We start from the raw sequence: 25,263 nt of genomic DNA, 5'->3' as shown, positions 1-25,263 counted from the left end.
TCAAATTTTGAAAATTTACTGTATTAGTGCGAGGGTTAGGAAACTGGTACTTTGCTTCTTTATTGATGAGAATGTCAGTTTGGGAGCAATTTGGCAAAATTTATCTCAGTTACCATTCCACATGCCCTTTGATCCATGCACTATATTTTAGGAGTCTATCCTATGACTGTACTGTATGAAGTCATACGAGGATGTTTATTGCAGCATATTTTCAATAACAAACAACCCCAAACATCATAAATGTCCATTGAGCAGTGACTTGCATTTATCATATTACCCAACAACTGCATTCCTGGAAATTTATTAGAGAAATTAAAATTTAAGTCCACACACAAACTGCATTCAAATGTTCATAGCAGCTTTATTTATAATATTTCTATTGATGACTAATTCACATACAATGAAATGGACAAATCATAAATTTTACAATTCATTATGTTTGGCAAATGCATGCACTCCTATAATCCACTCTTTATAAGATTTAGAACATTGCTAACATCCCAGAAAGTTCCTTTGTTCCCCTTCCAGTTAATCTCTGCTACATCACAGCATCCCCAAATCCCAGGGCAATTAGTAGTCTGATTTCTTTCATCGTATATTAGTTTTCAACCATAATTCAAAAAGAGTTATGTGCTAAAATGTTCATTGCAGCTCTATTTACAATAGCCAGGACATGGAAGCAACCTAAGTGCCCATCAACAGATGAACAGATAAAGAAGATGTGGCACCTAGATACACTGGAATATTACTCAGCCATAAAAAGAAACGAAATTGAGTTATTTGTGGTGAGGTGGATGGACCTAGAGTCTGTCATACAAAGTGAAGTAAGTCAGAAAGAGAAAAACAAATACCGTATGCTAACACATACATATGGAATCTAAAAAAAAAAAAAAAGGTTCTGAAGAACATAGGAGCAGGACAGGAATAAAGATGCAGATGTAGAGAATGGACTTGAGGACCTGGGGAGGGGGAAGGGGAAGCTGGGACGAAGTGAGAGAGTGGCATGGACTAATATATACTACCAAATGTAAAATAGCTAGCTAGTGGGAAGTAGCCGCATAGCATAGGGAGATCCGCTCAGTGCTTTGTGACCACCTAGAGGGGTGGGATAGGGAGAGTGGGAGGCAGACGCGAGAGGGAGGAGAAATGGGGATATATGTATACGTATAGCTGATTCACTTTGTTGTACAGCAGAATCTAACACACCATGGTAAAGCAATTATGCTTCAATAAAGATGTTAAAAAAAAGTATATTAGTTTTCATATACATGGAATCACACACCGTATATTCCTTTATGTCTGGCTTCTTTTGGTCAGGAACATGTTTCTGAGATTCTTCTGTGTTGTAATGTACATCAGTAGTTCATTTCCTTTTTATTGCCTGTTAGTGTTCCATTGTACGGATACACCACAATTTGTTTATTTATTCCTCTGTGGATAGATGTTTGGATTGTTTCTCATTTTCTTCTTTTATGAATAAGGCTTCTGTGAACATTGTCTCTAAGTCTTTTTGTTAGAGATGAGTGTTCACTCCTTTTGGATAAAAACCTAAAAATGGAATTGCTGGATCATACAATAGGGAATATATTTGAATTTATAAGAAACAACCAACTATTTGCAAAAGTCTTTGCATCGTTTACTTTCTCACTAGCAAAATAGATGAGCCTATTTGAAATTTTTGATGATTATGCAGTTTTTATGTGAGTATTGGCTATATTCCTTTGTGAAGTGTTTTCTCAAGACTTTTGCCCATTTTTAAATTGGGCTTTTTATTATTGAATTGTAGAAATTCTTTTTCTCCAGCTTTATCAAGATATAATTGACCTATAACATTGTGTAAGTTGGAAGTATACAATTATGTGTTGTAAAATGCTTATCATCATAGCATTAGTTAACACCTGTATCACATCACATAATTACCGTTTGTTTTGTTTTGAGAACATTTAAGATCTACTCTCTTATCAGCTTTCAAGTATATAATAGAGCATTAAAACCACAATCACTCTGCTGTACATTAGATCTCCAGAGCTCATTCATCTTATAACTGGAAGTTTGTACTCTTTGAGTAAGAGTTGTACGAATTCTTAAATATTCTGGCATCAAGTGCCTTGTTTGGTATGTTTTGTGAATACTTTCTCCCAGTCTAACTGGGAGATGGATCATTTTTTTAAAAAAATTATTTATTTTATTTATTTATTTTTGGCTGTGTTGGGTCTTCGTTGCTGCGCGCGGGCTTTCTCTAGTTGCCGTGAGCGGGGGCTACTCTTCGTTGCGGTGCGCAGGCTTCTCCTTGTGGTGGCTTCTCTTGTTGCGGAGCACGGGCTCTAGGCGCGCTGGCTTCAGTAGTTGTGGCTTGCGGGCCCTAGAGCGCAGGCGCACGGGCTTAGTTTCTCCGCAGCATGTGGAATCTTCCTGGACTAGGGATCAAACCCGTGTCTCCTGCATTGACAGGTGGATTCTTAACCACTGAGCCACCAGGGAAGTCCTCTATTCATTTTTCTACTGGCAAAGTTTAAAATTTTGGTAAGGTTCAATTTATCAATGTTTTTCCATTGTAGTTACTGCTTTCTCTGTCTTGTCTAAGAAATATTTTCTTATCCTAAGATGGTGAAGATATTCTGTCTATTCGAGAAGCTTTTAAGTTTATTTCTATGATTTATCTCTAATTTTCTTTTTTACCAGATGCACATTACATTTAATATTTAAAAAGTAACTAATTAAAGAAAAACATGTAGGAGTCAGTAGCGTTGAAGTCCAAGGTGTATCTTTATTGTGTCCAGCCAGGTGGCCTTGGGCATTTGCCTCCCCAGGGAACAAAGTGGGCTAAGGAAGTGAGTGCAACAGTGACCCACTGAGGGTCAGTGCAGGTAAGTTTTTTTTTTTTTTTAACATCTTTATTGGAGTATAATTGCTTTACAATGGTGTGTTAGTTTCTGCTGTATAACAAAGTGAATCAGCTATACGTATACATATATCCCCATATCCCCTCCCTCTTGCGTCTCCCTCCCACCCTCCCTATCCCACCCCTCTAGGTGGTCACAAAGCACCGAGCTGATCTCCCAGTGCTATGTGGCTGCTTCCCACTAGCTATCTATTTTACGTTTGGTAGTGTATATATGTCCATGCCACTCTCACTTCGTCCCAGCTTACCCTTCGCCCTCCCTGTGTCCTCAAGTCCATTCTCTACGTCTGCGTCTTTATTCCTGTCCTGCTCCTAGGATCTTCATAACCAAGTGTTTTTGAAATCTAATTGGAGAAGCTTACTGCTCTGCAGTGGGGACGCTCCAGAAAGCTGATATAAGAAAACGTGGAACTCCCCGTACCCAGTGCTGACGAGGGCCAGGGATCCCCCTCCACAGCGCCTCAGCCCTCTTCCTGGGCAGTGGGTGTCCACCCCTTTCTGCTAATTCGAGTCTAGGCCAGCTTGGGGCTTCCTGCCGCACCCATGCAAGGCTGGGCTCTGCCTGCTTGTGCGAGGGTGCTATTTGCTCTCTGGGGGGCAGAGGAGGCTTTACAATTCACATACGGTCACACAGGGAGCTGGGGAGGAGCGCAGAGCAGTGACTTCACCTAAGGTGTGGAAATGTCTGCCCCTGCTGGTGTGTTCCTTCAGAACACAGATCTAGGAATGGGAACAGAGGAATAAAGGCAGCCTAGGAAGGGGAGGAGGGGCTGAAACGAAGGGCAACATGGGGCAATGGGCCCCGGTCAGACTGGCACAGGGAGACCCAGGGAACACGGCAGAGTCTGGTGTTCGTGGTGAGTCGGTTCACCCTAGGTTAATCAGTGAGGGCCTATATCGCAACAGGCCAGGGGCAGAGCTTAGATGACTGACTTCTGTCTCAATTAGGATCAATTTATGACAGGGTGGGATGGAGGTGAGGGAGGGGAAACTTATCTGTGAGGAGCTGCAAACAGCAGACACAGGGGCAGTGGGACAGGGCAGTCATGACTCACCCATGGCTAACCTGGTCACTCTGGCAGCAAGGCATTCTGGGAGTAAGAGAAATACTGAGTTCTGGAGAGGAAGGCTTGGCTGTAAAGCTGTGGTCCTGTGTCGGAGCTGACTGGCCCAGACAGAGTGAGGCAAGCGTGTCCAGTCAAAACTGAGTGTCAGGCACCCCCAGGTTTTGGGTCTGGGAGACGCTGATGGGAGTCTAGCTCCAGAGCACATCGCAGAGGTGGTGTAAGCCCTAATCTCCAAGCTGGTAGCCCCAGAATTCCATCACAGCACAGCCCCAGGGTCAGGCCCAGAGCCAGGAGCAGGCTGGCAGGGGAACAAAGGTATCCCAGGCCACCGGGGTGTCAGACAGGTCCACTTCAGCCCAATCCCATGAGAGAACTTGGACACCTACTCAGGTGTCCTTGGACACCTACCCCAGAACCTCACACTCAGGCTCAGGGCTCACAGAGCTATTTCAGAATTTATGGGCTGATGGTGAGAGCTATGGAAATCAACACCCACTCCTCACTACGGGGACAGGGATGCAGTGGCCTGGGGCTACATCACAACCCCATAGAAAGATTTCACTTCCCAGGATCAGGACAGAGAGTGTCGAAGCTCAGCTTCCCCCTTGGGAATTATCTCCAGGACCACAAAGCACTAGGCAGGAAGGGTGGTGGGAGTTGCTGTCGGTAGCTGCAACAGCTTCAGCTCTGGGCTCCCCTCCTCCAGACTCACGCAGGCACACTCACCTTGGTAGCGCTGCCGGAAATCTTACTAAGTTCCATCCCAGATGCCCCTTGCCTGAGCCCTGAAAGGCTCCGGTTGCCCTGGAAGCAGTTTGAGCTTCTCAGCCTGATACCTCCCTGACTCGGCTGCTGACTTTCCCAGCATTCCTGCAGTCTGATAGAGACCAGACTGCTTGGATGTTTGCCTTCCTCCCTCTGCCTGGAATGTTCTTCCCTGTCCTGTCTAACTGATAAGCACTGAGTCATCCTCTGAGACCCTGCTCAAGCATCGCCTTCTTTATGAAGACGTACCTGGCCAGCTCCAACCTGGTTGCAGTTAGAATGCTTGGCCGCAGTAACAGACAATGTAAGGTGTTGACCACAAATCTATTCCTCCTTTTGCTTCTTACCAAAGTATGCTGATTTTGTCCAAGTAGTCAACCCTCAGCAAAATGACCCCTTGCTCAAGGAGGAAGTAGAAAGAGGCCAGGCCCAGCATGCTAGCCCTGTCCCCCTGGTGGCAAGAAGCCAACACTGGTGGGCGTGTGCTCGATTCTGGCCACTGCCCGAGTGCCCCACGGGATGGTGGTCAGGTGTGACGAGCTCTTACAAAGGGCCTCCATCAGGGATTGATTCGCTGGGCTTGTTTGTCACTGCAGTGTCAGAAACTGAAACAGGGCCCAGTGCCAAGTAGGGGCCAAAAGAGTTGCAAGAAGCTGCTTCCCTGTTAGATCCTTTTCGGGATTGTTTTCATCGGGTTGGCTGAGCAGGCATCCCTCCTCGGGGGAGTTCACAAGGCCCAGAGCGTCTTCTCAGAATCAGAGACGGTGAAGGACTGGCTCAGGCTCCATGGCTATTGGGTCTTCTGTCCTCCCAAAGTCCATGCTCTTGTTTGTTGTTGTTTGTTCAAAAATATTCACGGAATGCTGGCTATGTACCAGCCACTGCATGTTCACAAATGAACAAAACCAAGCTCCTGCCCTCAAGGGGCTTTTTGGAAGGAGACACATAAACAGATAATTATCCTCTGATGTCATAAGGGCAGTGATTCTGTGCAATAGAGAGACTTCTTGGTTGCTAACAAGAACATTCTCTCTGGATAGTATAAGCAGAAAAGGAATTTATGAAAGGTCATTTGATAGCTCACAGAATCCAGTACCCAATGAAAACGATGTCTCAATCACGTAGTAGGTCAAACTCTGAACTCAGTTGACTAGAGCAGCTTCTGCCCTTCCCCGCCAGGCATTGCAATGGAAGAAAATGAATCCAGTTTCAGAGAATGGGAAATCTTGGATCTGAGGATATCGAGGAAGTCCATGAATATATAATGTATCATAGAGAGTTAGAAAATGAAACAACATTTTTCGTTATAGAACCACGAGCAGGGCACACATACTCTCTCATTTTCCTTCTTTGCTGAAATCAAACTGACCAGACCTCCAATTGCAGAAGTATTGTACTTTAGGAAAGGGTCTGTTTTCATCAGAAGTACCCCAATGCTTATTCCAGCAAAAATGATTTGGAGGTAGAGGACACTATCAGTGTCCTGGCCAGGTTCCTTTGCCAGTCGGTGCCCCTTTCCCCCACCAGTGGCCACAAGAGTCAGCTAATAACACCTAGCTGGCCCCTTCTCTGGAGAATGCCCTCAGCTAGAGAGGAGCCATCTCACAGGGCGGGCACACGACCCCCCAGCTGCTCTAGCTGTGACGCTGGGAGGAGAGAGCATCTTTCCAATCTGAGGAGACCTGCTGCTTCCACCCTGTGGGGATGGGGGGAGATCCACTGGGAGTGACAATGAACTGCACGGTTCTGCTAAACAGATTTCCTTGCTGGGCACATAGTTGGACATCACCACGTTTCCTAGGCCGTCTCCTTGGCTGTAGCTTTCTTGAGGTTCCTCTTTGGACATGTCAAGCCAGTTTTGGGGTGGGTCACAAGGGAATCTTTTGCCCAGAGAACCAGCATTCCAAAGAACTGCAGGGCGGAGGGATCTTCTAAGTCCTTTCTGAAGGGCTTTGGCTGAAAGTGACTCAGTGACTCAGCACTGGAAGAAAGTCCAGGGGGGATCTTGAACAAAAAAAGAAAAAAGAATCATTACCACCCGAGAGCCTCGCCTGAGGCCTGACAGACAGCCCCGAAACCCAGGAGTAAGGATGAGGCCTGGCCCTGCAGGGGTCCCTTAGACCCTGCTCCAGCCCTACAGACAGCAGCCATGCACATGGGGCAGTTGTGCTGCATGAGTTGTGCAATATTTTAAACTACTTGTTCAGAGTTTAAGAGAATGGCCACCAAATTCTTTGACATTTGTCCCATTGACAGATGGGGACTGTGTTTCCTTCCCTTGAAGCTGGGCTGGATTGTGATGACTTTGACCAATAGGGCATGACGGAAGTGAGTGTGAGGTTTTGTCACAGAAGCAAATGCATCCCTGAGCCGCCACATAAGGGCTTCCACTACCCTGGGCCCCAACCCTGGTGAGGTCACATGTAGGAGTGTTAGGGGACAGTCCCAGCTGAGCCCAGCCTTCCAGCCGTCTCACCAGCACCCAGCATGTGAGTGAAGAAGCCTCCAGATGATTCCAGCATCTGCCCTAGAGTTCTCTTGACATTTGGGTCTTCCCGACAGAGCCTCCAGACTTGCTGGAGCAGAGACAAGTTATCCGCACTGGGCAACAGGTCTGAATTCCTGACCTACAGGACCCAGGAGCATCATAAAATGATGGTTTTCTACCACTACCTTTGAGGTGGTTTGAAAGCAGCAATTGCAGCAGGGTTTCCACCCCTGCAGGTAAAGGTAAGGAATCTGAGGCTCAGACACACACACACACACACACACACACACACACACACACACACACACACACACACGAAGTGATTAGGTCAGAGTCACAAGAGCCAGTGCAGCGCAGAGCCAGAATCTACCTCTCCTCTGTGTGAGCTCAAAGCCCCACTGATCTGCCTCGCTCTTTGCTCCCAGGTATTTCCTCCCCAAAGCTGCGTATTAATCTGCCCTTTAATAAAGCATCATTGTTATGTGATGACCTGCATGGGGAAAGCCTGGTCCTGCCCTACAGACCCCTGGCAGGAGCTGTGATGAGATGCTTGTCAATGAATTGAAGTCCCGCCGATGTGGCGTGACATCTGGACCTGACATGGACATGTATAAACATATTGTCTAGCCCTGAAAACAAACAAACGATTCTCAGGGTTGCACTCTATAAAAGTTTCTAGTTTGCAAACTAGAAAATGTGTGGAGGAGTTGGCCCCACACCGGGCTTTAAGAGGGACAGTTGAAGGGACTGGGGACATTTAGCTTTGACAGAAGAAGCCTTGGCAGAATATGTGGGCTGTCTTCAGAGATCAGAAATGTTGTTAGTGGGAAAGGATGAGCTTTGTAGCCCTAGATGGCCTAGTCTGGAGAGTGGACTCTATGGGGTAGAATTTGGCTAATCAAAGGGGTCCTACTTTGGTCACCTCTAAAAATCCAAAGACACATACGTTCCAATGTACAAATCTTTATTGTTCTGAAAAGCACAACACAGGTATCTCAGCTTCTCCTGCAACCAGTTCCTATTGCCACTTGGTGAGGATTAGAGATTCTCCAGGCTTGCATCATGGGAGGAAGGAGCACTCATTTGGTCAAGGAGTAGAGAAGCCCAAGCCTCTTAGAACACAGTGTCCTTGTGTCAGGCCATTAATTTTCAGCTTTCTCTGTTGGTAGGATGATGAGAGAATTTTTCTTCTACTTATAGCCTAGTATTTTAAAATGAAGCTGGTGAATGAATGTTGGTGATAGCCCACTTGGTCTGGATATATGTGTTCCTTTCTCAGCTGCCCACAAGCATGTGTTCAGAAAGAAACAGGCTCTCACGGCCTTCTCTGGTTGCCTGAAAGACAGGCATATCAGCTGAGACACTTATTAAAATTCCATATTGTCTGGTCTATTCTCTGCAGATCTCAGATTAGTAGATGGGAGTGGGCTGAGAGCCTAGGGGACTCTGTGATCAGTCAGGCTTGGGAAGCTCCTGGGTAGGGAGAAAGAAATCATCACGAGCCCCTGTCGACCCCTTCATGCTGAGGTATTTGTCAGATCAGATATATGCTAAGGTTGGCGATGTGCTCACACCTGAAAATGACTTGGGAAGACAGTGGAAGTAGGAGCCCCAGGCTGATCCTTACTTCTGGGTCAGGGAAACTGGCTGGAAAGCATTGGAAGCTGGGAGATAGAGGATTGAAAGCTGTGCTGTGGTCCCCCAACCCCCATCCCCACCCATGGCCAAGGTTGAGCAAGCAGGACCCAGTGGCTCCACCTTCCTGGCCTTTGCTCTTGTCCTTCTGAGCCTTCAGGGGTCACTGCCCACCAGGTTCAGCAGGGCATTCTTGTAGTCGCTGCTTGTGTCTTCCTGAGGACAGGAGGGACGTGAGAATTAGAAGGGGGGTTGGTTTGTGACATTGGTTTGACTTGGAGTCACCTCCATCAGGAGCAGCTGCTCTTATTACTAGGAGTTGTGCTTCTCTGGGGGAGACCCGGCACATCCCTCTACAGGTTCCTATGCCACAGGCCCCTCACCGTCACCCGTCTTTCTTTGTTTTCCATTTCAGGCTGTTTCTATTGCCACCCCCAATCCCCTACCACCTACCGCCCCATTCTGAAACATCTTAAAGCAGAAGTGTCTTTTTAGCATATCGTAAGCTATGTGTGTCTTGGAAAGTGTAGTGAACAACGGACACTTGTAGAGTAACTAGAGGCTTGACTTAATAGCCAGTGAAGACTTAGGGATATATTTCTCATGACTTGACTTCTGTTATTGAAGCCGTCAAGGCCTCATTTGGTGTTAATGGCTAGAAGAGCTATTTCTCTTGAAGTCATAGCAGTGTGATAATCACTGTGTTTTCTCAGCTCTAGAACGGTCACTAATTGGAATCAGGTTAGGCAGCCCACTGGAGCTCATATGATTTATGTCCTTCAATTTTTGCTGTCAGGACTACCTGTATCTGTATTTGAATGCTACACCTCGACTCCTACTAAACTATTTACTCTCACTGACTCTTCCGATATCCTTCTGCAAGGATTCGGTGTGTCATTTTCAAAGGGGCAACCGTAACTCAAATGCAAAGCTAACTTTCTGGATGAAACGTACAGGGGCCTCCACTAGCGACACCGACCTCCTTGCTGACCCCTGTACCTAGCACACAGCAATGAATGCAAGCGTGTGATACCCACTGAGGAGGGACGGACACGTGTGACTCGTGACATTGGTCACAGCACTCAGGTTCCCCGGTAAGGTCTCTGTTTAAAACTGCTGTTAGACATGGGAACTCATGGCTCACCACGATCATGCTGCTGAGGGTCTTGCCGTACATCTCCTTGAACCGACACTTGATGAGATTTAAGTCGATCTCACTCCTCGAAACGATGATTCTTATCAGGGTCCCATCGTGAGTTCCAGCTCCCTGGATAAGACACAGCAGTCAACCATCACTTCTTGCCTTCCTGGTCCATCTCTGTGATAATGGACAGATCTATGCTGGGTTCAGGGGGCTTTCGTAGGGGATGGAGGTACAGGAATGAGCCTCCGCTCTAGCAGTGAAGCACTGAGAGGGATGCGCTGAGGGATGCGCTGAGGGATCCCTTGATCTCTTCTCACTCACTGCTCGTTTGTCTCTTATTAGACGCCAAACGCCCCAGATGGCAGTGTGTGTTTGATTTGCTACATCAGATTCTAGACTGCTCCAGGAATAAGGCCTCTTCCTAGGGTAGCCACATCATGAAATCAGCTTCACTGGCCAATTCACGTGCAGGACCCTCCTACTCACTTTCATCCTTGATCACTCTCATGTCAGAGGGAGCCATGTGACCAAGCGAATCCCATGCCCTCTCTCATTTCCTGGCCAGATGTAGCCAGAGAGCTTGGGGTTCTTGCTTCAGGTGATGTTAGCAACCATCAATCAGAGAAGGTGGGCTGACTTTAATCTCCAGGAATTATTTTCACTATCTATCTTCCACTGTGGTTCCAGATACCAGAGCCTCCCCTGATAGGAATGTCTTGAACATCTGAGTGGCCAGTGCCACCTTTTGGACAACAGGCAACCCCAGATGGGCACCCTGGCACACGCAGGGTTGTTGAACTGCTGTGTGTGGCAATCTCCCTCTTAAACATGCCCGTTCAAAGGATGCCTTGACCTCCTGGCAATCCTGACCTGTGCTTTGTCAAGGAGGCCACGTGGGCAATGATGCATAAATAAAATCATGAATAAAAAAGACAATTGCACTGGCTTGGACTCAAATCAACACTTTGCCACCTCCTAGCTGTGTGACCTTGACCACAAGCCTTGGTTTCACGCCCTCTGGGAGGGCAGGTTACTACATAAGTTTCACAGGATTGTGGTGAGAGTTCAGTACCATGAACACCTGTTGAATGCACCTACTCAAATTCAGCCTTCAGGAGCTGTGGCTTCCCTTCCCTAGCTTGGTTTGCCCTTTGAGAACTAAAACCATTCTGGTCCACAAGGAGGCTGGGATGAGAGGAGACCCAAGTGTCGAAGACTTGGGTGGTGGCTCTGAGCTCCTTGGCTTTGCAGTTGTGGCGTGTAGGACTGAAGGTCAGGCGCACAGAAGACAGAACAGTTACCTTCATGGCATAGTAGAGGCGCTCTGCAAAGTAGCTGTGGAGGTTCCGGGTGCATTTCACTGGCAAACAGGAAAGTTCTGTTAGCAACCAGAGGTTGTAGGCGACATTGTATACATGTTTATTTAGTTATGTCTTGCTTTGGGTCTTAAGGGTTAGTGTTGTGCAAGTCTTGGCCTATTTATCTGTGCTCTGCCTAGTCCGAAAATGAGAGGCTCTGTGTCAGGAGGGGTGGGGCAGGGAAGGAAGCCCAGGGCACTGGGCACAGGTGCAAAGGCCGAGAGTAGGCAGACAAAAGGGCGAGGTGTGAAACGCACTGGGACCCACAGGGCTGGTCTGGCTCATCAGAGCACAGCTCCACCAAGGGAGTCCCTGGGCTCTTACATTCCAGACACAGCTTCACCAAGAACCTAGCCACACAGCTCCATGGAGGAGCCACCGTTGTGGTGACCACTGGCCTCTGAGTGCCTGCTTTACATGTCACCTCTCAGAGGGCCCCTGCAGGTTGAATTCTCCTGTGACAGATGGGTTTTGGACCCAGAGCGAGAAAGCACCCGGGGCATCTGGCCCTATCCTCGCTTTCAGGGATGCTGTTTCAGAGACTTGGTGTCTGGGTGGGGAGGTTGGTGTTTTAATCCAAGGTGGCAGAAAGAGCGAGGGCTTTGAGGGAGGTAGGCATGAGTTTGAACCCTGCTTGATGGTACCAGGTGCCTAGTGACTTGATCTCCCTGCCTTGCACCATCCTCACGTGTGAAGTGTGATGAGTCTTCAAGGATAAACAAACAGGAAGTGCCCAGCACACCAGGGCCCGGCATAGCCTTGCTTTTCCCTGCCTGTAGATTTTATTCAGGAGTTGTTTAAATCGGATCCAGGGGCTGCCTTTGGAAGCTGAGACTGGAGCAGGAGGCATGCATAGATGCTCCGACATAGATTGGATTTATCACAGCAGTCAAAGGCAGCTGGGAGAGTCAGATGCCCCAGTTTACCCCCGTGGACCAGGACACACTGTGCAGCTCCCCTGGCTGCTCGGCACACAATGGGCACAGCCTGGTGTGGAGGTGACCTTGGCTCCATCATGGGAGGGAGGAGGGAAGTCCCTCTGCCCTGGGCCTCAGTTCTTCACTCTGCAATGACTCCGCTCCCTGTCAACTTTGGCTCTGGACCCCAGGATGTGCTCTGCAACCTGTCCTCCTACATGAATCTGACCTCATGTTTCGTGGAAGGTTCTCAGTGTTCCCCTAGTGTCAGACCACCGATCACTCAGTTTGGATTCCAAATACACATCATCATTTCTTCAATCAGCAACTGCGGCAGGGACCAAACCCCCGGCTAAAGTCCAGCTGGGTGACTTCAGGGCTTCAGTCAGAGCCAGAATGTTCCTTGTGCGGCTGCTGTGGGTGAGCACAGGCCCTGGGCCCCGCACAATCCTGCACGTGTGCACACACACACACGCACACACACTCACACGCACAACTCTCGCACACACACTCATGTGCACACTTTCGCACGTACACACACGTGCACACACTCTTGCACGCACACACTCACACACTTAGACGTGCACATGCACGCACACTCACGCACGCACACACTCACACACACCCACTTGCGCCCGCACACACGCATACAGTCTCACTCGCACACATATGCAAGCACACACACTCATGCAACACGTGCACACACTCACATGCACACACTCACGCGCACACACTCATGCACACGCACATATGTGATGACACACTCATATGGCACTGGGCACTCTGTGGGCAGCACAGAGAACAATCTCTGGCACACTGAGGACACGAGGGCCTCCCCTAGTAGCTCCAGTGTCCTGGGTGAAGGGTACATGCTGAGAGTGGCGGCTGGTGTGGAGGTTGGCTTTGAAGGTGAACATAGGGACCCAGCACTTGCTGTTGCACCCTGGGCCCTTCGCCCTTTGGTGCTGCCCCACTTCTGAGCCCCAGGGCCAGCGGACACACGTGAGCCCGAGCGTGGAGCTCCGTCTCTCACCCACTGTGAGCATGGCCTCCTCCAGTGAGCCGTGGGTCTCACTCTTGATGCTGTCCTCAATGCTCTTGCTGGCCATTTTCTCATAGTCCTCAAACACTGTGGAGAGACGCCTTCTCTCAGGGGACACGCACATCTCAGCGTGACGCCCCCCAGCATCTCAAATAGGAGACTGCACGTCAGTGCACCACCCCTGACTTCCACTTGGCTGCTGGGGAAAGGGTCCAGGGCTCCTTGGCTCTTTCCCCAGCTCCATGATTTGACAAGGCCACGCACTGGGTATTCAGTGTGAAGGGAGAGGACCTAGAGCCAGGGTGCCTCCCTGTCCCCCAGGACCTCCCTACCTCCCCGGTACCTCTCATCAGGTGTGTGGCACTGCGCGTGCACAGGATGGTGATGAATTTCATCTCATCAGTCCCACAAATCTTCTCACCCGCTGCGTAGAGATCCTGGCATTGGGACACCCACGACAACCAGTGAAGGCGAGCAAGGGGGGTGAAAAACAGCCCCCCATCCACCCTGCCAGGTTGGCATTCTCCTCTGCTCGATCATCTTTTTGACTGGGAGCCTGCTATCCCCGTGGTTAAATTCTCTTCTCGATACCGGGCTGCTCTAGGAACTGCCCCGCCTCCCCTCCGGGGCTTTGCTCTGCCTCTGGGCGCCTTCAAGAGCTCTGCCAGCAGGCAGACCTATAGAGAGCTCAATGCACACATCTGGGCCTCAGAGGCCCAGCATCCCTGGGTTCATAGGCTGTTCCTGCCCAGGCAGAGCTTCAGTGAACCCCACCCAAATCAATCTCCTTCCTCCCCTCCACCCTCACTTCCCTTTGCAGACACCAGAGGGTAAAGGCCCGCAGAGAGCTGAGCCAGGGCCCAGCCTAGCATCAGAGAAAACCCCCGTGGGCAGAGGGGCTGGGTGAGGCTTTTAGGCTTCAGCACCCTGGAGTCTAGATGGCAGAGGGTGGGGTTCAGGGTGGCCCGCAGGGCAGAGCTGCTGAGGGGTAGCCTTACCTGTGCATCTTGCAGGGCCAGTCCTGGGTCCACGAAGCCACACAAGTCATCTCTGCTGCCCTAGGAACAGAAGAGGCGACTCTGTAAGGCAGGCTGGCTGAGCAGAGCAGCCGGGACAGAGGGGACAGCCAGGTAGGAAGGCAGGCAGTTATTCTCTCCAGGCCTTGGCCTCTCATCCGTAAAGGGAGAGTCATAAGGAATGTCCCGTAAGGAGCTGCGGGACTCAGTGAGCAAAAGTGAGCCGCGTGCCTGCCATGGGGCCTGGTGGGAGGGACCTGCTCAGTGACGGGCCCTCTCCTACTTTCTGGAGAGGTGCAGGGGCTCTGCCATGAGGACACTCCGAGCCCGCTGGGATGTACCCAGTGAGCCCAGGCCCCAGTGGCTGTACCACACCCTTGCCCCCCACCCCACCCCAGCAGCTTTGCCCAAGAGCCACTCTCTGAGGGGGGATCGGTGGGGATCCCCCAGACAAGGGGCTCCCAGGAGCCTGGGCTGTGATACCTGCAGGAGGCACACCAGGATCCTCTCCAGGTAGCCGCTGGTGTCTGCTTGGATGTCTTCCTCCAGGCTGGACCAATAGTCTGCAGGGGATCAGGACCATGAGGCTCAGACCTGCTTCCCTCCTCCTCGCCCCATTTCTCACCCTTTTCCTGACTAAAGCCTTCCAGGAGAGATGAGTCCTTGGCACAGGGAGAGTTTGCTCTGTCCAGGTGTCTGAGTGGCAGAGGCTCCCTGCTGGTGGTTGTTCAGACCTAGGAAGCAACATGGGTTGCCAGCCAAGCTCGAAGCACAAAGATGGGCCAGGCCAGAGAGCCAGGGGCTGCTGATTGAGCCTTATTTCATCACGTGGTTCGGCAAATCCAGGAACTTCCGGTGGACTCCCCACCAGGCAGACATTGTGGAGCATGGGCTTTGCCTCGCAGCCCACGAGAGCTGGCTAGGGCTCCACACCCGCCACTGCAACGGGGCCCTGCATGGTCCCCAGGGTCAGCCTGTGCCTGGCCAGGAAGGTGTCAGCCCCGCCCACAGCTGACACAGCCAGCGGCCCGCAGTGCTGCCACACTGTCAAGGGGCAGAGAACTTAATGGGTGCATGCCCTCCCCCGCAGCAGCCCATGCGCTTAGGGAGCTCAGAGACGGATCCCGACTCATATCCAATCTCACTGTCAGGCACGGGATTTGGCACACAGAAGGTGCTCAGCGTCTGTGTGTGGAAAAGCCCAGAAAGAATCCTTTCCAATGTGGCCCAGTACACGGCTTGTCTCTTATTTGCCGCTAGGCTGCCAAAGCTCATGGTCATTCCCAAGCTAGCCTTTAACTCAGGGCCACATCCTCCCTCTTAGCAGGCCCCTTACCCTCCTCATATGCCTTCATTATCTCCTGCAGCTCGTTCTTGGTCCGAGAAGCCAGGATTTCGATGATGACGCCCTCTCTGGTTCCTAAGCCCTGTGGATAAAAACCTCTGCCTGCTGGAGAGCTCTGTCCACACCCTCCTGCTCTGTCCGCACTCTCTTTTGTCAAGAGGCAAAAGGAAGAGTCCTAGGACGAACCAGTTAGCGCTCTGCTGGGGGACCTCTGCTGGAGGATGTTACTGGGGGAGATCACGTGCATTTGTCTCCAGTGGTGGATACTTGTGGGCAAGTGATGTGATGGGAGAGCTGTGTCTCAGCTCAGCCCTCTATAGCTGGGTCGTCCCAAACAGGTCACTCCACCTCCCTGAGCCTGAGGGTCCTCATCAGGATACAGGGATAAGCCACCCCCACCCCGAAGGTGGAGATAATAGATGTAAAATGCCTGGCATGTCCACACAGTAAGTGCCCTTTCAATTTTTCTTTTCTTTCCTGCACTGTGCAGCATGTGGGATCTTAGTTCCCCAACCAGGGATCGAACCCGTGCCCCCTGAATTGGGAGCATGGAGTCTTAACCACTGGACCACCAAGGAAGTCCCTTTTCAATTTTTTTTTTTTTTTGGAGTAAGTACCCTTTCTTTCTTTCTTTTTTTAAATTAAATTAAATTATTTTTTTTTATACAGCAGGTTGGTATTAGTTATAAGTGCCCTTTTTTTTTTTTTTTTTTTTTTGCGGTATGCGGGCCTCTCACTGTTGTGGCCTCTCCTGTTGCAGAGCACAGGCTCCAGACGCGCAGGCTCAGAGGCCATGGCTCACAGGCCTAGCTGCTCCGCGGCATGTGGGATCCTCCCGGACCGGGGCATGAACCCGTGTCCCCTGCATCGGCAGGTGGACTCTCAACCACTGCGCCACCAGGGAAGCCCTATAAGTGCCCTTTCAATGGAGATGATTATTATTACTTGGTCCTGACTTCTTCTTAATCATCTTTGAATGCAAAAGGAGCAGTGGGAAGTAACGGGAAATTGGGGGACCAGGCACGAGACAGCAGAGGCTGGCTCCTAATTCCTGCACACCTGGTCTAGCAATGTCCTAAGAAGGACGAATTTTGGCTCCATCAAGGCCAGATGATGGCGGGGGCCAGTCTGTGTTTGGTGGCAGTCTGAGTGATAGGGACAGAGTAAAGGGACAAAGAAGGTGATTAAATAGTTAATCCCACTAGGGCATTGTCAGTAGAGAAAAAAAGTATGGGAAACCCCTGTAAGTTAATGATCACTCAAGAAACCAGGTTTGCTTAGCCACAAAACCAAGCAGGCTTGCTTAGCAACAAAACCGTGCAACAGAAGCATGGCCCCCAAACAATAAAACAATGGTGGAACGAGACCCACATCCTGCCCAGTGAACTCAGTAAGTTAATGATTCCTAGAACATGCTCCTCTGTGCACACTAAAAACAAAAATATAAGGAAGAGGTGACATTACACTGAAACCTGAGATGATTTACCATATTTTAGTATACGTCACATCCTTTTTGCTCATTTGCATTGCACCACGACAGTCCCGGTTTGACCGTGAAACAAGAAACAAGGGACAAGAAAACTCCCCTGCCCGACATGGAGGAGGGAACTGATGATAGAAGCGTGAAGTCTACTCAAGAACGAGGAAGAAGGTGGTCTTCTCCCCCTCCCCACTCTTCCTTTCAGTAGGGCTTCCCTGGTGGCGCAGTGGGTTAAGAGTCTGCCTGCCAGTGCAGGGGACGTGGGTTCGAGCCCTGGTCCGGGAAGATCCCACACGCTGCGGAGCAACTAAGCCCGTGAGCCACACCTACTGAGCCTGCGTGCCACAACTAATGAAGCCCACGTGCCTGGAGCCCGTGCTCCGCAGCAAGAGAAGCCACCGCAATGAGAAGCCCGTGCACCACAACGAAGAGTAGCCCCCGCTCGCCGCAACTAGAGAAAGCCCATGTGCAGCAACGAAGACCCAATGCAGCCAAAAATAAATAAAAACAAAAAACAAACAAAAAACAAACAAAAAAACTTGTAGCCCACTAAGTTCTTGGGGTGGCACCTTCTTGCCCACCTACTTGTAAGCCCCACAAGCGTCCTATTCTAATAAATCACTTCTTATCTATCACTTTGCCACTCACTGAATTCTTTCCGTGCTGAGAAGGAAGAACCTACGCTCTACCAAGTCCCGAAACATGTTGTATGATTTCACGAGCAGCAGGCTGCAAGCTCGCTGGGCTCGTTCCAAACAGTGGCTCAAGGGGAGCTCAGAGCTCCCTGTGCCAGGCTTTCTGGGGAAGGCAGTCCCGGGCATCGTTCCCCCACCCAGTCCTTGTAAGTGTTTCTGCCCCCGCCCCCCACTTGCTTGGTTACCTTCATGGCGTCGTACAGCTCCTTGGCTTCATATCTGTATGGAGGGTACATGAGGGCTATGATGAGCCTCTCGAACTCGGCGCTCAGCTCCGACTTCAGCGTCTCGATGAGATCCTAAGGCAGGAGCAGGGAAGGGTGGTGCTCTGTGCGCTGTGTCCCCTGGAGTGCAGGCAGCGGGTGCTGGCTGGGCCCAGGGGCTCTGGCTGGATTTCCACGTGGGCTCTGCCACACGCTGGTGCTGGCTGGGGCTTCTTGGGCCAGCAACTCAGCCTCTCTAAGCATCCTTACCCTCTTCTGTGAAATAGAGACCTTGGTGCTCCTGCTTCATACCATTGCTTAGGCGATTGGTGGAGAGATGTCGAAATCCCTCTCAGCGCAGCGCCAGGCACACCATGAGCCCGAAATACAAGTCTGTCATTAAGCTCATCAAGTCCCTGTCACTTAGCCCATAGACACTCAATGAATGAGTGAAATGAATTAAGGACTCTATCTCACGTGTGTCTCCGTCTAAGGGCACTTATATTCGCAAGAAACCACAAGGCCACACCCAGCTGATCTCCCCTCACAGCACAGCGAAGGACCAAGGGCCTTGTCAGACCTGGATTTAAATCCCAACCTTGTTGCTTATAGGCTCTGGGATCCTGGACAACATCCTCCACCTCTCAGAACATGAGTTTCCTCTGACGTCGAATGCAGAGAATAATGCATCGTTGTGAAGGTTAAGAGAGAGAAATTATTTTTTAGGAGAGCACATTGGGTTCTCCCATGGAGTGTTTGGGCTTCATCATTCATCTTCCTGGGTCATGTGTCCACATTGCCAATGTGTGCTAATGGAGGCTTCCGGCCACCACGGCTCTGTGTGCATTTATTCCTGTGTTTAGCTAGGATGCCGATGCCTCGCTCTGTCCTGGGGGCGGCGGGAGGAGGGACAAAGGGTCCAGGCGGCGTGCTCCCTGCCCTTGGATTTCGCCTGTGGCAGGAGGGAAGGGGCACGGGAAGAGCAGCTCCAACACGAGGAGACAGTCCTGCGGCACAGCACAGAGCAGAGTCCGGCCTGCATCTCTGGCGTGTGGGAAAGAGAAGGGCCTTCCAGTCTTGGGGAATAGGACAAGGAAAGCATAGAGGCAGGGAAACAGCTCAGGGATGGGGCCGTGGAGCAATTGTAAAGGAGCAAGTGAGAGAGAAGTTGGGAAAGGAGGTTGGGGCCAGACATCAGAAGGCTGGACCAAGCAGGGCTGTGGGGAGCCATCAGTAAGTTTTCAGAGTTAAATCTGATTTTCAGAGAAACAATGCATCATGTTTTTAGCGTATGTCCCAAATGCCCCATGTTGCCAGTGGGCTGGGCTCTAGACCAGCTGGACCTCATCCAGCAAGGCCCTGCCTGCAAGGCTGTCTCTGGCAGCAGTGGTCCCTACAGCCCCCCGACCACAAGAGCCCCCCTTTACCTTGCCAAACTGAGCCATGAAGGACTTGGCGATCTGCTGCCTCTGTGCGTTGCTTCTCTGTGTGAGCACATCGATGATGGCCTGCTCGTTGGTCCCTGCAGGGGGCACGGTATGAGCACCCTCATTGCCCCTGGGGGACTGATGAGGGCTGGGGAGGAGGGAAGGCAGCTGCTTGGTGGCCAACCAGTGGGGACGCACCACCTGGAAACTCCCAAACCTGATGATTTTCGTGGTGTAGACAAGACAGAAAATCCATCTGTCCCCCCCGTCCACACAAGGTTGGGGTGCAGCCAGGCCCAGCCTCACAGCGATAGAATCTGAGGCCCCTCTGGTTATCTGATCTGCTCTGGACATCAGCTGGAAACTCCGGAGCTCAGGCAGTGGGACCTCCTGCCCTGACCTCCCTTGTGCTGGTGGCCATGGGGGAGGATGGGGACAGAGGGTCCAGAAAACTGGATCTGAGTCCTGGCCCAGCAGCTGGGTGAGTAGAAGCCTCACCTCCCCAAGCGTCCACATTTTTCTTTGGGAAGTGGAGATAATAATAAAGATTCCACAGGGAGCAGAAGACGGAACATGATTTCTCAGCTTGTCTGGGAACGGCAGTTTTTGTTAATGCCCCAATTCACCAGTCAGAGCCGGTTAGAGGGTAAATCCTGCCTGCGTGACAGCACGAGGGCTGTCTGGGCCGGGTTATCCAAACCCCAGCCGGCCTCCGGCCAGCCCTTTCCTGCTCACAGGAAAGCAGGCGCTGGAGACAGGACGGTCAGCTCTGCACAGCTCCCAACATAGTCCCATCCGAAATTCAGTGACACGCAGGGTTCAGAGCTCTCGGGGCCGTTTTATGAGGGAGAAAGCGCAGACTGAATGGGGGGAGGTCTCTTGCACAAGGACTCGCAGGAACACACAGCAGATGGCCTCCCCCTCCCCACCCCCATTACTCACAACTGCCCTCCCCCCTCTCCAGTCTTGGGAGTCTGTGTAGACCTGTTCTGGAGAAGGTGGGCCCTGTGTGATTCTCTGGGTGCCAGAGGATTATGGGGAGACGCTCATTCCCAGGGCTGTGAGCAGAGGGGTCTTGAGCAGAGTGGGCAGAGCCCCAGAGAGTCACGGGCTTCTGGGTCAAGGCCACTCACCGATCCCCTTCATAGCTTTGTAGAGGGTCTCTGCGTCGGGGTCTGGGTTGAAGTGGCGACTGCTCTTAACCGAGACACCCTTCTGTTCAATCTGCAAGAGAAGCCACGCCTGCTCAAAGCAGGAATGTGGGGAAGGCAGCGCCCCTTGCAGCCAGCCCAGCAGGGTGAGCACCAGCTCGACCCCTGCAGACCAGCGGCTGAGCCTCCATCCGTCCTGGCCCTGCCCATCCATCCAGGGTGAGGGGAGGCCCAGGAGAGGCCGCAGCTTCTGGACATGCTAGTTTCCATCAGGTCGTGCTGAGGAAGGGGCACCTTTGTCCACTTTGCACTAGGTTGCCATATGGTCCTCTCAGGTCAGGGCTGCAGAAGACCCACGTGCCTATTAGCCCCTCGGCCAAGGGGAGGCCTGTCCTGCCAGCTCGGCCCTCAGGCTGGAAGGAGGGGCCTCCTGAGGAGGACTGGGTCGGCGCCACCCGGCCACCCTAAGAGGTGTAATCCCAGCTCTCAGCCCCAGTGCCAGCCCTGGGGAGTTGGGGCTGGAAGGCTCAGACGGTGTAGGGAAAGACCTCAAAGGTGGATGGCACTGTGGCCACTGCCAGAGCCTCTGTGCTGACTGTGGGGCAGCAAGAAGAGGCTCTAGAGACTGGACTCCAGCCTTCGGTGTTGGGAGCCTCATCTGTCTCCCGAGACTCCCACGGCCAGCTTCCCCGTGGGGACCACACCCCCACCCGCTCCTACACACCCAGCAGCCCCGTGCCACGTCTCCTCTGTAGCTCTGGGTCCTTAGATCCTCAGTTGGACATTTGTTTTCTCCTTACTTGCACTTCCTGGGTTTTTGTGACGATCAATGGACTTTAAGGAAAAAAATAAAAACAACCAAAAAATTTGGAGAGATAGAGTTGGGGTAGGGGGCCTGGCCTGAGAAAAGATCAGCAGGGGTTTGGGGGGCTGCTGAAGAGGGAGAATCCTTCAGAGTCCAGTGATGGTTTTATTGCGGTGACAGGGCACAACAATGGAATCTCCTAGGAGATCTGTGAGGCCAGATGACCCAGGGGCTATTCACTCAGAGGCGTTAGCTGTGTAGGGAAGGGTACCCCCAGAGACAGTGGCCTGACTGTGAGGGATTGCTGGTTCCCCTTGGGGCTCTGTGGGACTGCCTTGTCTCCTGTGCAGAATGGCTGCAGAACGGCCCCTTGTTTTAACAGGCTGGCGCCAGCCAGAGCCACAAAACCTCTCCCATCCCCGCCCCATCCTGGGGCGTGGGCTCTGAATCAGGCTGCATCTCTCCCAGGCAGTGCCATCTGAGGGCAGGCAGCAGGAAGGGACAACCCTGCTCAAAGCTACAAGGACAGCGATCAAGCAAGGAAAGGCTTAGTGGAGCTGAACACGCTGCCTCCCTACTCCTTCTATCCACCCCTCATCCACTCATCTACTCTTCCACCTACCCACCTACCAATCCACTCATCCATGCATCCATCCAGCCATCCAGTCAGCCAGCCAGCCATCCACCTATCCAATCACCACATCCATCATTTTTTCCTCCCTTTCTTCCTTCCTTCCTGGCCCTGGTCAGATCCTGAAAATACAGAGCAGCTTCCCATCCATGGTATATCTGTAAGGATATTTCTTTTGAGTAAAAAGTCTTTCCATATCCTTTGCTTGAATTTCAAATATCTGGTGACAGATTTTCCTACTTTATTTCTTAGCACCATGTTTCACAGAAGAAATGACGAGAAGTAATCCCCTGTGCAAATTTCATCCAGAGAGCCTTTGTGCTCCCAGATGCTGCCAGCTGCATGCATGCATCTATTGCATCCCTTTTTTGTGGAGTCATGGGCAGCTGTGACTACTGTTAGTGATTTGAGCACCTCCTACGTTCCCGGCCTTGTGTGTTAGAGGCTTTAGGTGCTTTAGATGCAATGCTCTTCTTGCTGTCTCGGCCAGTCACACTAGGGAGCTACGAATGCCCCATTTTACAGCCTGGGCTTCGAGCGCCTGGTTACGCAAGGTGCGCAAGGTTACGCACCTAGTAAATGGTGGTGCAGGATTTAACCCACAGCCTGACTCAGAAACTAAGCTCTGTCTGCCGTCCCCATGCTCTCAATGACTCAACCTTTCCCAGACATGGAGTTTTCCCGGTACCCTTCGCTGAAGGAAACCTTGCCCACAGGAATGCAGGTCGTTTGTGAGCATGGGGTCATGTCAGATCTCAGTGCTAAGCTCTGGAGGCTGCCCAGGAGGGGCTCTCCCCCATCCCTTACCCCAGGCTGGCACTCAGGGGGCTGTGCAGCAGTGACTGACCAGGCCACGTGTGCCAGTCACCATGGAGTGGCCTACTCAGCGGGTCTGGGGTTGGGCTCCAGTGGCAATGTTTGTAACTAACGCCCTGGGGGTTGTGATTTCATTGCATTGGGGAGCCCCAGCCTTACCTCCCACGCTAAGGTGTTAGGGGGAAAAAAGACAAATCAGACCCCTCCCTGGTGGGTGGTTCTATCTACCCACTCCCCACTCCATGCTGGAGGAGGGGTCTGCCTAGGCCCTTGCCGGGTCTTGCACAGGGCAGGCTAGTCCACACAGGAACATTTTCACTGAAAAGGTGACTCAGCCTGGCTTGTGACTCTGTTACGTGTCTGTGAAGGTCTCAGGGGAGCTGCCACACCTTTGCCTTCCCCCATCACAGGGCTGCCCCGGAGAACTTGGGAGGCAGAACTTCATCTCCACAAGAGAGGCACAGACGGGCCCCCCTCAAGCTGATCTTTCACGCCCCTTGGCTGCCCTTGGCTTGTGGGTGGCCGAACCCCATAGAGTTTGAGCTCTGGCGTCAGGTTGCTCAGAGTCTAACCCAGACTCCAACACTTCGTAGTGTGGCAACCTTGGGCACCGTCTTAGTCTCCTTGTGGCTCCGTTTCTTCATCTGTGGGTAAGGATATTGGCATCTATATTGTACTGCAGAGGTGTACAGGCTCAAGTGAGATATTGACAGAGGAAGGTCCAGGGCACAGTAGGTGCTCAAGGAATGTCATTGTTATCCTGCCAGGTTGTCATCCAGCCTCCCTGCAAGGAGGCTTCTGCCTGCCTGTCTGGGTGGGCCCACGATGGGCCTTTGCCCCGTCCCACTGGGAGCAAGGCCCAAAGTCAGGCCACCTTGGGCAGCAGCTGACTTTGGAAAGTGCCCAGCACTGGACTCTCCCTGCCATGTCTGCCTCCTCAAAGCCTCGTTCCCCATCAGCCAGGATGAAGCTGGAGGCCTCCCTGGCCCTTGCCCTCTCCTGGCTGTTTCGCTGGGGCCAGATGGCTGCCACACCTTGCCCCTGCTCTCCTCTCTGTCCCACCTGTCCAGGCCCAGCATGTCTGAATCTGGGTTGTGATGTTTGTGACAAAGAGATTTCCTGAATTAGGATAAGCCCGGGTCACCCACTAAGACTCACAGAGAGCCTGGGGGCAGGGACAGAGAGAGACCCCAGTTCACACTAGACCCCCACCTGCTAGCTGTGGGACTGTGCAAGTTACTAGATATGGCTGAGGCTTGGTTACCTCATCTGTGAAGTGGAAATAGCAGCCCTGATATCCCAGGGCTGCCTGGGGATGAAATGAAGGGAGGTGTGCGGAGCACACAGCGCTGTCTGCCCGGGAGACATCACCTGCTCCTCATCTTCGTCCCCCTTTTGTGTTTTCAACTCCTTAGCATGAGACAGCGTCGGACTCAAACCCAGATGAAACACTCCTGAGAATCTGTTCATTCACTGGACATGGGAGACTTGGGGGCAGGATGTGCTGTCCCCTTCACTCAGCCATCTGTCACTCTGTAAATTTCACTCATGGATTTCAAATGTGGAAGGCCCCTGTGGCCCAGGTCGTCCTCCCATCCCCTGAGGAGAAGACGTTGATGAGTCCTCTAACATCAGCCTAGTCAATCAGGTGACTCTCCAGCTCAAGGTCCTTCAATGGCTCCACATTGCTCTCAAGGTGGAGCCCAAGCTCCTTAGCCTGCCACGCACAGCTCTGCAGCACCCGGCCCTGCCTGCTTCTTTAGGTGCGTTTCCCCCGACCCTCTACCCTCCCATCCAGGACCCTCAGGCTTACTTCTCTTTAAAGCCAAGCTTCCCAGTCTTCTGAACCTTTGCACATACTGTTCCCTCTTTAAGGAAACATCTGCCTGATTCTCCCTAAACACACGCATGTGCATACACCGCACACACACACACACACACACACACGCACATGCACACACATGGACATATGACTCAACAATGACTGCCCCTTGTTTCCAGCAGCCTGACCCCTCCCTTTGGGCTCCCCCAGCTCCTCAGCTTCCCCAGGTGCATTTCAAGGTTTCTTTATCTGCCCATCTCCCCTGTTCCCATCCTGGCCACCATGAATGCCTCTGGGACCGGGGCAGTATCTCCTTGTCTTCCTCCCCAGGGGGTAGCCCAGTCCTGTGCCTGCCCTGGCAGGAAACAGAGGGTTGCCCGAGCTGACCTCTCTCTAGGCCAACACCACGAGGGAACCCTCCACCTCCGCTCGCTCTGCACTTACCCAGGCTTTCCACCAGGCCATCTGGTTTACCTCAGCGTGCCTTTCGTCAGGGAGATGAAGATGTACCGGTCAGGCCTCCCTCCACTCTGAGACTCTGCACACTTGGCCCT

At 51.7% G+C, this 25,263-nt stretch overlaps 1 protein-coding gene across 3 annotated transcripts; it reads right to left on the bottom strand.

The window, feature by feature from the left end:
• Positions 1-9,013: 9,013 nt before the first annotated feature.
• On the bottom strand, positions 9,014-25,174 carry LOC307175567 (annexin A8; the record flags this gene model as incomplete). 3 transcript variants are annotated; one of them, XM_079900776.1, is made up of 12 exons in its annotated part: positions 9,014-9,073; positions 10,002-10,124; positions 11,303-11,361; positions 13,310-13,405; positions 13,662-13,755; positions 14,317-14,376; positions 14,818-14,897; positions 15,671-15,761; positions 18,040-18,153; positions 19,485-19,579; positions 20,618-20,708; positions 25,154-25,174. In XM_079900776.1, the coding sequence occupies 12 exons, from the start codon at positions 25,172-25,174 to the stop codon at positions 9,014-9,016; spliced, it is 984 nt and encodes a 327-aa protein (XP_079756902.1). The 3 variants fall into 3 exon arrangements, with proteins under 3 accessions (XP_079756902.1, XP_079756903.1, XP_079756904.1); XM_079900777.1 differs by lacking the exons at positions 14,818-14,897; positions 15,671-15,761; XM_079900778.1 differs by lacking the exons at positions 19,485-19,579; positions 20,618-20,708.
• Positions 25,175-25,263: the final 89 nt, after the last annotated feature.

The sequence above is a fragment of the Stenella coeruleoalba genome (genome assembly GCF_951394435.1).
Source record: "Stenella coeruleoalba genome assembly, chromosome: 16".
Classification (NCBI taxonomy): domain Eukaryota; kingdom Metazoa; phylum Chordata; class Mammalia; order Artiodactyla; family Delphinidae; genus Stenella; species Stenella coeruleoalba.
Note: the sequence above shows the minus strand (reverse complement) of the source record. Positions and strands in the feature narration are given on the sequence as shown.